This window comes from Cuculus canorus, chromosome 1, assembly GCF_017976375.1.
Source record: "Cuculus canorus isolate bCucCan1 chromosome 1, bCucCan1.pri, whole genome shotgun sequence".
NCBI lineage: Eukaryota > Metazoa > Chordata > Aves > Cuculiformes > Cuculidae > Cuculus > Cuculus canorus.
This window is the reverse complement of record NC_071401.1, coordinates 125,874,096-125,884,588: the sequence shown is the minus strand read 5'-3', so window position 1 is coordinate 125,884,588 and position 10,493 is coordinate 125,874,096. Positions and strand designations below refer to the sequence as shown.

The 10,493-nt window shown below is 52.2% G+C and overlaps 1 protein-coding gene across 1 annotated transcript; it reads left to right on the top strand.

Moving 5' to 3' along the window:
* Positions 1-1,908: 1,908 nt before the first annotated feature.
* Positions 1,909-3,654, top strand: RBP5 (retinol binding protein 5). The gene is made up of 4 exons (XM_009566684.2): positions 1,909-2,160; positions 2,422-2,600; positions 3,066-3,167; positions 3,536-3,654. Exons 1-4 carry the CDS (start codon positions 2,088-2,090, stop codon positions 3,587-3,589), a joined length of 408 nt encoding a protein of 135 aa, XP_009564979.1. The 5' UTR covers positions 1,909-2,087; the 3' UTR covers positions 3,590-3,654.
* Positions 3,655-10,493: the final 6,839 nt, after the last annotated feature.

Here is a 10,493-nt window from a genome sequence, read left to right as displayed (position 1 = left end):
ATGACGTCACGGGGGGGGGGGGCGGTGGCGGGGCGCGCGCCAGGTGCGGCGCGGGGACAGCGCGGGAGGCGCGCGGGGAGGCGCGAGGGGTCGCGGGGACGGGCGAGAAACGGCAGCCCGGGGAGAGCGACCCTGTGCCTGCAGAGGGGGAGAGGCATGGGGGTGGGTGAGGGGCGGGGGGGCAGGGCGGGGGCGTGAAGATTGGGGGTGCCGGAGCGAGGGGTGCAAAGATCGGGGTGCCAGGGCGAGGGGCATGAGGATCACGGCGTGCCAGGGTGAGAGGTGTGAGGATTGGGGGTGCCAGGGCAAGCGGTGTGAGGATGGGGGTGACAGAGCAAGAGGCATGAGGATTGGGGGGTGTTAGGGGGAGGGGATTGAAGATAATGGGGTGCCAGGATGAGAGGTGTGAGGACTGGGGGTGCCAGGGTGGAAGGCACGAAGATAATGGGGTGCCAGGACAAGGGGTGTGAAGATCAGGAGTGCCAAGGCAATAGGTGTGAGGATCAGAGGTGCCAGGGTGATGGGCGTGAGGATTGGAGGGTGCCAGGACAAGGGTTGTGAAGACTGAGGGGTACCAGGGTGAGAGGATCAGGGGGTGCCAGGGCGAGGGGTGTTAGAATTTGGGCTCCTAGGAAGAGGGGCGTGAGGACTGGGGATGCCAGGGCGAGGGGTGTGAAGGTCATGGAGTGCCAGGGCAAGGGGTGTGAGGATGGGGGGTGCCAGGGTGAGAGGCATGAAGAACATGGGTTGCTAGGACAAGGGGCATGAGGATGGGGTGGCAGGGTGAGGGGTGTGAAGATCATGGGGTGCTGGTGCGAGGGGCATGAATATTGAGGGTACCAGGGCGAGGGGCGTGAGGATCAGGCATGCCAGGGCAAGAGGCATGAGAACTGGGGGGTGCCAGAGCAAGGGGTGTGAGGATTGAGAGTGTTGGGGTGAGGGGGGTGAAGATCGGGGATACCAGGGCAAAGGGTGTGAGGATAAGCGCTGCCAGGGTGAGGGACATTAGGACTGAGGGGTGTCAGGGCGAGGGGTGCAAAGATTGGGGATGCCAGGGGGAACAGGGTGAGGATCAAGGGTGCCAGGGTGAGGGGCGCAAAGATCAGGGGGGGGCCAGGGTGAGGTGCATGAGCATCCGGGGTGTTATGGCAAGGGCTGTGAGGATCATGGGGTGCCAGGGTGAGAAGCAGGAAGATTGGGGGTGGCAGGGAAAAGTGTGTGAGGATGGGGGTTGCCAGGGCAAGAAGTGTGAAGATCAGGGACACCAGGGCAAGGGGCGTGGGGATCGGGGGTGCCAGGGTGAGAGGCATGAGGATTCAGGGGTGCCAGGGCAAGGGGCATGAGAATTGGGGGGTGCCAGGGCAAGGTGCGTGAGGATTGGAGGTGCCAGGGCAAGGGGTGCGAAGATTGGGGGTTCCAGGGTGAGAGCTGTGAAGATCAGGGGTGCCAGGGCGAGGGGCATGAGGATTGGGGGTGCCTGGATGAGAGGTGTGAGGATCATGGGGTGCCAGGGCAAGAGGCGTGAGGATCGAGGGTGCCAGGGCAAGGGGCATGAAGATCAGAGGGTACAAGGGCGAGGGGCGTGAGGATTAGGGGTACCAGGACGAGGGGCATTAGGACTGGGGGTGCCAAGGCGAGGGGCATGAGGACCAGGGGTGCCAGGGCAAGGGCTGCAGACAGCCAGCAGAGCCCGCTGCCCCTCCGCCCGGGGGTGCCAGGGCGATGCTTGCAGCCTGCCGCGGCGGCTCCTCGACGGCTCCCGAGGAAGCTCGCAGCCACCGGCGTCACGGCGTGGGAAAGGGCCGGCGAGAGGGATGAAGGGGGCGGGGAGGAGGGGGGATGCTACTGCCGCTGGTTGGCAGCCGAGAGTTTAACACAAGCAGTCTCCGCGGAGGGCGGAGGATGAGGAGGAGACCTGCTGCTCTCCCGTCCTGCCCGGGCGAGGCGGGGATGCTGGAAGCAGGGGCCGTCCCGTGCTTTTCCGCGCCCCCCGGGCGGCCCTGCAGACCTCGCGGGAGAAGGACCCTGCGCCTGATCCGCTCCCTGCTCTCTCCTCCTCGCCGTCCGACCGGTCTCTCTGCCCCGGGATGCCTCCCAACCTCACCGGCTATTACCGCTTCGTCTCCCAGGAGAACATGGACAACTATCTACGAGCTCTAGGTAACTCCACTCTCCCCGTCCCGCTCCTTCCTCCCCTACTCCCTTCTGTTTCCAAAAAAGTCATCTCTTGGAGGGGGAGGAAGGGCTTTGGGAACCCTCTGGTCCTTCTGTCGGCAACCATCGCTTTTTTTGAGTGATGGGAGAGGGAGAGGACGTCCCATGGCTCGGTCTCCCCAGGTAAGAGTGGAGAAGCTCTGTGGGGATGCAGCTAGAGGAAGGGCCCAGGTCATCTACGGATTTCCCCTTCTTCTTATCCTCCAGATATCAATGTGGTTCTGCGAAAACTGGTTTGCCTCCTGAAGCCTGATAAAGAGATCCTCCATACGGGAGATCACATGGTCATCCGCACGATCACCTCTCTGCGGGACTATGTTATGGATTTTGACCTGGGAGTCCAGTTTGAGGAAGATCTGGGACCCGTGGATGGACGGAAGTGCCAGGTGAGAAGTCCAAGCACTGCAGTTTGACAGTGGGCTGGAGTGCACTGAAAGTTCAGGGACTTGCTAAGCTTGTGATTCACGAACCAGGTGATAGCCCAGCCCAAGCTAGCATGCCCCTGCAGGTCCAGGAATAAGCGGTTCTATGAGTAAATTCCTCATGGCAAAAGCAATGGGCACTGTACAGCCAGAAACCCAGTACTCTGAGATCCAGAGGGTACTGTCCTTTGGAGCAAAGCCCTAAAGAATGTCAGCCTGCTTGGCAATACTCTTGTAGCACTTTGAAGCCAGGGTCGTTCACCTCCCACAAAGAGCATCGGTCCCAAAAAGCCACCAGAGACACCAGAGCAGTGACTACATTTGAAAATGTGTCTGACAGCAACGGTCAATGTTGTTGCTGGAGATCTGTATTGCCAGGACCCTCTTGTCTTCAGACCATGACTTCCCCTCTTCTCCTTTTATTTTCAGACAACTGTGTTCTGGGAGGGGGATCAGCTGGTGTGTGAGCAGCTAGGAGAGAAGAGGAACCGAGGCTGGAGGCACTGGATGGAGGGGGACCAGCTGCATCTGGTGAGAAGGGGTCCCATGCAGCTTACTAAATCCCAGTCGCGGGGGCAGTGGGGACACACGGTGCAAGCGCTGCAGGCTCTGAGCCAGCCGCGCAGCTTCCTTCCAGCTCCAGACTTCAACCCCGGCTTCGCGGGGGCAGCCACCACTTGACACAAACATCCTCCTCCAGGGTTTAAAAGTCAACATAGCTCGGCAAAGGCAATGGCCCTGCCCTGCAGCCTGACCCGCTGGGGCTTTGGGCGGGTCGGGAAGGACACACAGCAGCCTGTGAGGCTCCAGCCGGCACCAGGGGCGCAAGGAGGGCTGCAGTGGTGATGGGAGAAGCAGGGGATCCAGACTAAATTCCTCTTCTGCGCTCCTTTCCCTAGCGCATGACGGCTGAGGACGAGGTCTGCGTCCAGGTCTTCCAGAAAGTGAAGTGATACTGGGGTGCAATGAGTGCAAACCGCCTGGGATTGTAAAAGAAACACGACCCGAGTGATCTGAGCAGCTTGTTTTGTTCTGCCTCGGCGGGGCAGGATGGGACCCCTGCGGCTGGGATCACGGTGGGGGCGGCTCGGGTGAAGTGGGGGGAACGGGGGGACGGGAGGGGGCACCGAGACTCCTGTCACAATAAGAGAGGAGCCGGATAGGGGTCCCTGCACACCCCGGCTGCCCTGGGGTGCAGGGGTATATGCCCGAGGGCTGTGAGTTCCCTCTAGGGTCAGAGAGTGGTTTGGGTGGGAAGGGACCTCAAAGTCCATCCAGTTCCAACCCCCCTGCCATCGGCAGGGACACCTCCCACTGGATCAGGCTGCTCATAACCTCATCCAGCCTGGCCTTGAACACCTCCACGAATGGGGCAGCCACAACTTCCCTGGGCAACCGGTTCCAGTGCCTCCCCACCCTCACAGGAAAACATTTATTCCTAAAACCCGATCTAAATATTCCCTCTTTCTGCTTAAAACCATTCCCCCCTCATCCTATCCCTGCACTCCCTGAAAAGGGAGCCCCGAAAAAGAGTCCTCTGCTTTCCTGTAGGTCCCCGTTAGGTACCCTTGCCCCCTGGGGACACCACATTACTCCTGGGATCCTCAAGCAGGATGGGTAGAAAACAACGTCTCCTTCAGAGGCAAGGAATTTCATGTGACTGTGAAATCCGAGGGATGGGGTGAGGGAACTGGCCCCATGTTCACTGCTTGTGGGAAGGTTGAAATGGTGATTTGTCAATGGTGAGCTGGAGTGTCAACTGCAATGTGTTAAAACAAGATTAATGACTAAGATTAATGACTAAGATAGCTACAATTACCCTTATCTTCTTGTGGCCCAGAGTTGTTGTTAAGATTAACTGCCCAAGGATGGCCAAGCTTTAACATCCTTGGATGGGGTTAATTTTACACCACCACCACCCCTCGGATATGCAATGAGGTTCCAGGAATAAGGTATGCTTGTCATTTCTTGGATTATGAATATGAAGATGTCTCTGTGTATAAAGTTCTCTGAAATCACTGCTGGGTAGAAGCACTCCTAGACCAAATTCCAGGTCTTCTCCAGTGCTGTATAAAAAGAATTGCTACTTAATAACCACATTGGTTATTGAATGTGAATTTCTTTGTTGCAAGGTCCCAAGGGTGAAGAGAGCACAGGCTCTACTGGCGTAAGAAATCATGGCTACCAGCTCTAGCCCCCACGCTCTTGGCAGTGCCTCCACACAGCCACTATAGTTCCTCTGGTTCACAGCTCCTCTCTACAACTGGAGACCAAGGGACAGAGCCAAAGGAGATGGGACCTCCTGAAAAGAGAGACCAAAAGACAGAGAATTTACTGAAGATCCTGGTAGGATGTGCGCGAGCTAACAGGGAGTTGTTTCTGAAGGAAACTTGTAGGTGCCCCCAAACAAAAGTCTGACGGACAGGGTGCTCAGACACGTGTAGCTACTGACATGACAGAGAACCAAGACGTAGGTAAATTTTGAAAATACAGGCCTTTTCCAAGCTGAGAAAAATAATTTTCTTCCTCTGTTCCATCTAAAAAGTAGTATTTTCAAAAGAGCTTCTTATCAGGGAACTGAAAAGATGAGTGCCGTGAGAAAAGTATTATTTCAGAATATGTGATAAGCAAGGGATCGGGAAGCTGAGGCTGTACCTGTAATGTGACTTCTGGCTCTCTAGCATTGTCTCTGAGGTCATCCCAGGCTGTAGCAGCCTGTCATATCCTCAGGGTGAGAGTACCACTGCATGGCATACAATCAAACTCAGTGAGGTATCATAGCCATGCCATCCAGCACATCATTTATCTGCTCCATGCAGACCTCCACATCATTCCTTCTGTCATAAGGAGCCTCTACATTATCTGTGTTGTACCACAAGGTTGCAAAAGGCAGAGCTTTGACTGACAGCGGCTGAAGTTGGTTCAAGTGATGCCCTTTTCCTACTCCTCCAAAAAAAGGAGAGCCCTCCTGAGCAGCTTTTGGTCCCCAACACCAAGCTCACCATGTCCAAACTGGTATCTTCCACACTGCGTGACCAACAACTAATCGACTAATTTCAAGTCAAACCTGTTCCCTGCACTTTCCTTTTCTGAGCCTGCCTTCTGGTTTGATGGTAGACCGCTGCTGCCTTCAGGCGCTAGCCAGACTCTTCCACTGGCGTGCCACCCACCCACGTAGTTGTCATGTAAGCCTGTGAGGTGATATGCTGAGCGGATTGCTTCTGACTGGTGGGCAGCCATCATATATCCATGACAGGCTTTCGTCTCCTCGAAGCATCCCATTGTGCCAGAACCATAGATAGGAATCATACCTAGCTGATGTAGTTCACAGTCATAATAATCATGAGAGATAATATTACAACCTCTTCTAGGGCTTCAGACTAATAATTCATTGTTTTGTCTTGTGCAATCACGCCATACGTGAGATGCTGTAGTCATAGAATCATAAAATCATAGGTTTTTCTTAACAACGACTCTGGGCCACAAGAAGATAAGGGTAGTTGTAGTTATCTTAGTCATTAATCTTGTTTTAACACATTGCAGTTGACACTCCAGCTCACTATTGACAAACCACCATTTCAACCTTCCCACAAGCAGTGAACATGGGGCCAGTTCCCTCACCCCATCCCTCAAATTTCACAGTCACATGAACCTTAAAAATAGTTAGGGTTGGAAGGGACCTTAAAGATCATCCAGTTCCAACCCCCCTGCCATGGGCAGGGACATCTCCCTCTGAATCAGGCTGCCCAACGCCCCATCCAACCTGGCCTTGAACACCTCCAGGGATGGGGCAGCCACAGACTCCCTGGGCAACCTGTGCCAGTGTCTCACCACTCTCATGGTGAAGAAATTCATCGTATTGTCTAGTCTAAATCTGTCCCTCTCCAGTTTATACCCATTCCCCTCATCCTATCACTACAAGCCTTTGTGAGCAGTCCCTCTCCATCTTTCCTGTAGGCCCCCTTCAGGTACTGGAAGGTCACTATAAGATCTCCTCTAAGCCTTCTCTTCTCCAGACTGAAAAGGCCCAACACTCTCAGCCTGTCCTTGTAGGAAAGGTGCTCCAGCCCTTCGATCATCTTTGTAGCCCTCCTCTGGACCCGTTCCAACAGCTCCGTATCCTTCTTACGTTGAGGATTCCAGAACTGGACACAGCATTCCAGATGAGGTCTCGCAAGAAAGGAATAGAGGGGCAGAATCAGTTCCCTCGACCTGCTGGCCACGCTTCTTTTGATGCAGCCCAGGATACGGTTGGCCTTCAGGGCTGCGTGCGCACATTGCTGGCTCATGTTGATCTTCTCATCGACCAGCACCCCCAAGTCCTTCTCTGCAGGGCAGCTCTCGATCACATCATATCCCATTGTGTACTGAAAATGGGGATTGCTCTGATGCAGGTGCAGGACCTTACACTTGGCCTTGTTGAACCTCATGAGGTTCTTACAGGCCCACTTCTTCAACCTGTCCAGGTCCCTCTGGAAGACATCCTGTCCTTCTGGTGTGGCAACTACACCACTCAGCTTGGTGTCATCTGCAAACTTGCTGAGGGTGCACTTGATCTTGCTGCCAATATCATTGATAAAGATATTAAACAGCACTGGTCCCTGAGGGACAGCACTTGTCGCAGATCTCCATCTGGACTTTGAGCCATTGACCACTACACTTTGAATAGGACCATCCAACCAGTTTCTTGTCTGCCTTACCATCCACCCATCAAATCCATATCTCTCCAATTTAGCGAGAAGGATGTTGTGGGGGTCCATGTCAAAGGCTTTACACAAGTTCAGATAGATCACATCTGTTGGTTTACCCGTGTCCACTGCTGCGGTTACCCCAACATAGCCACTAAGTTTGTCATACAGGAAGTTGGTCATATAGTTGGTAGCATAATGCAGAGGATAAGGTGTGATATTGGGAAGACACTCTTTGTTCTTGCCCCTTGCTGAGTAGCTAGTGCTACACTACTACATCCCTTCTAGGGCATTACACTTGGCTTTGTTCCTTGATTTAGAAGATACACAGACCACCAAGATGCTGATGATGATCATCATCTCATACTGGGGAAGACCCGCTCTTAGAGTCCTGAGCCTTCTTTTCATGTAGGTCATTGTCTCTGCCTCAGCCAGAGTTGCAGGAATGGCATAATTTGTCTGAAAAAGTATTAAGCCATTGGATAGCACCATTCTGGGTGTGTGAAGCTCAAGCTCAAGGCTAATGGGAGAATGCCCACAAAAAGCTGCATTCGGTAGTCAAACTGAGGGGTTGAAGGTAGAGAGCCCTGGGAAAGCAGCTGAGTGCTTACAGCTGAGCCTGGATCTGTGGTCTTGGTATACTGCAGGGTAAGTGGTGTAGCTGTAGGAAGACCAACAGAAGTCTTTCTCTGTCCTTATTGCTTCAGGTTGGAGGATAAAGTCCTCCAACTTATCCTTTCCTTCTCAGTAAATTGAAGGGTCTGCACATCAGAAGACGATCTCCTGGTTTCTGAGGCTGCAGAGAAGTTTTTTTTTCCCAATAACCTCCTGCAACACACTATATTCAAGGCAGAAGTCTCTCTCCATGAGTGTATGTTGCCCTCTTTGGCAGTGCTGAAGATCTACAGTTTCTTTGCTCTGATACTGTCTGGATTTATTATCCAGTTGTCTTGTGACCCAGCTAAGCCAAGCAGGCAGCAAATAGGTGCTAGTTCTGGTCTTCTGTGGTCCTGTGTGTATTCTATCCTCAAGCACACGCATCCTCCCAAGGAAAAAGTGGTACCGAGTATTTCCTGGCTCCTACCTAACGTAAAGAAGATAGCACAGAGCATGTGAAGGAGAACGCCACCAGTGGGAGCACTGGAGCAGGACTGAGGGCATAGCTGTATTGTCCACGTCAGGCGGGTCTATGGGACGTGTATTAGAGGTGGGCTGCTCCAGCTGGGCATAGCCCCAGCTAAACCACCTCTGTTTTAACAACTGAAGTACTTGCCTAGAACCCAAGATAATGTTATTGGGGCGAGAGATGGAAATGAAGACATGTGAGAGTTGCCTTGAAAGGTGTCACAGGGAACTCCCAGTAGTGTCCCCCAGGTTTAAGATTCCCTGTAAAGAACACACTGAAATGACCATCTTCCTTACAAATGATCCTTAAATTGCCTCTGTATATCAGTGCTTGGCCAGGGAACACTCTCTTCCCATCAGTGACCTGTTCATAACACATCTCTTGGAGAGTAGCTTCCAGTGCTTGGCAGCTACTTTCCGGATGTGGTTTCTGAATAAAAGCTTCCTTTCTGGTGGGACAGTAAGCCAGTGGAACCTGCTCTGGCGTGGCACAGCACAGGAGCAAGCCTGCCCAAGTATGCTTGTCACACAGAGGAGACGTCTGGGCATCAGGAAGTCCTGGGGTAATGTTGCTGGCCTAGTCTTAATTCTGATATGTGGGGCCACATGGTGTTATTACAGAGGCACTAATTACATGTTTATGTGAACTTTTTCAGATAAGAATTCAAAGACATTGGACATGCAGGTTCTCTAGTCTTCAATGCACTTCTATAAATATAGCTAAGAAGATTTCTTCATTCTTTTTAGCACTATTTTTGTCTTCATTCATCATGTTTTTGTAGGTGTGGATTATTTCCTATGATTTCAGTGCAAGGAACTTGTTAATGTCTCTGAAACCACTTATAATTCTAAGACAAAACACAAAAACAGTGTTTACCTATTATACCAAAGTCTGAAAGCTAAGAAATTTTACACTTTATGAAACTGGTGGTACACAATACATGTTTTGGGCACTGTGTTGATCAAAACCTGAAATGTGTTTGTAAGTTACTATCTTTTCTCATTTCCTTGTTAAATACTGAGGACTTTATGCATCCATTTTGTTTCTTCTAAAAATGCTTGCAGAACAAACAGCAAGAACAGCTCTTGGAAAGGGATTTGATCTCAGAATGCTTAATTCTAATTAATTTTAAGTCAAATTTATGAATTCTTTTTTATTAATGTCTATTTAACTCAAATGTCCAAGGTTTCTCGCTTTCTTTGAAGAAGCTCTCATCTTCCATCTCAAAAAACCTGAAGTGCTCATCAGCAACCGGAACAGAGACAACCTGGCTTCTTTGACAATTTGATTGGGTTTTTTTTAAAGTTTAAAATAATTTGTTAAGACTAAAATTTCTGGTCTTCATCCTACACCAGAAAACTGCACAGAAAGAGTGGGGGAGGCTTCCCAGTAGAACATCTTCCAGGAGTCACAAACTCAGAGTGGCTGCTGGATTGAAGGTCAAACCCTAGGAAGGGTCTCTGGCAATCACTTTCTTGCCTTCTCACCCACCATCTCACATACTGTGTTCAGTTTTGGGCCCCTTAGTACAAGAAGGACATTAAGGCACTGGATTGTGTCCAGAGAAGGACAACAAAGCCGGTGAAGGGTCTGGAGAACAAGTGTTACGAGGAGCAGCTGAAGGAACTGGGTTTGTTTAGCCTGGAGGAGGCTGAGGGGAGACCTTACTGCCCTCTACAACTACCTGAAAGGAGGTTGTACAGAGGAGGGTGCTGGTCTCCTCTCCCAAATAACAAGTGATAGGATGAGAGGGAATGGCCTCAAGCTGCGCCAGGTGAGGTTTAGATTGGATATTAGAAAAAAATTCTTCCCTGAAAGGGTTCTTGGATACTGGCAGAGGCTGCCCAGGGCGGTGGTGGTATTCTCCATCCCTGGAGGGCTTTAGAAGACGGGCAGACAAGGTGCTCAGGGATCTGGTTCAGTAGTGGGCAGGTACGGTTAGACTCGATGATCCCGAAGGCGTTTTCCACCCGTTCCATGGTTTCTGCCAGGCGGCAGCTGGCTCTGCGTGGCCGGGCACGTCCCCGTCCGCAGCCCCCGGGC

Excerpts from the sequence above, each read along its gene's own strand:
- RBP5 (XM_009566684.2), top strand. The coding sequence starts at position 2,088 with ATGCCTCCCAACCTCACCGGCTATTACCGCTTCGTCTCCCAGGAGAAC. Across the intron at positions 2,601-3,065 it reads TGGATGGACGGAAGTGCCAG|ACAACTGTGTTCTGGGAGGG; the intron begins GTGAGAAGTCCA and ends TTTTATTTTCAG. Across the intron at positions 3,168-3,535 it reads AGGGGGACCAGCTGCATCTG|CGCATGACGGCTGAGGACGA; the intron begins GTGAGAAGGGGT and ends TCCTTTCCCTAG.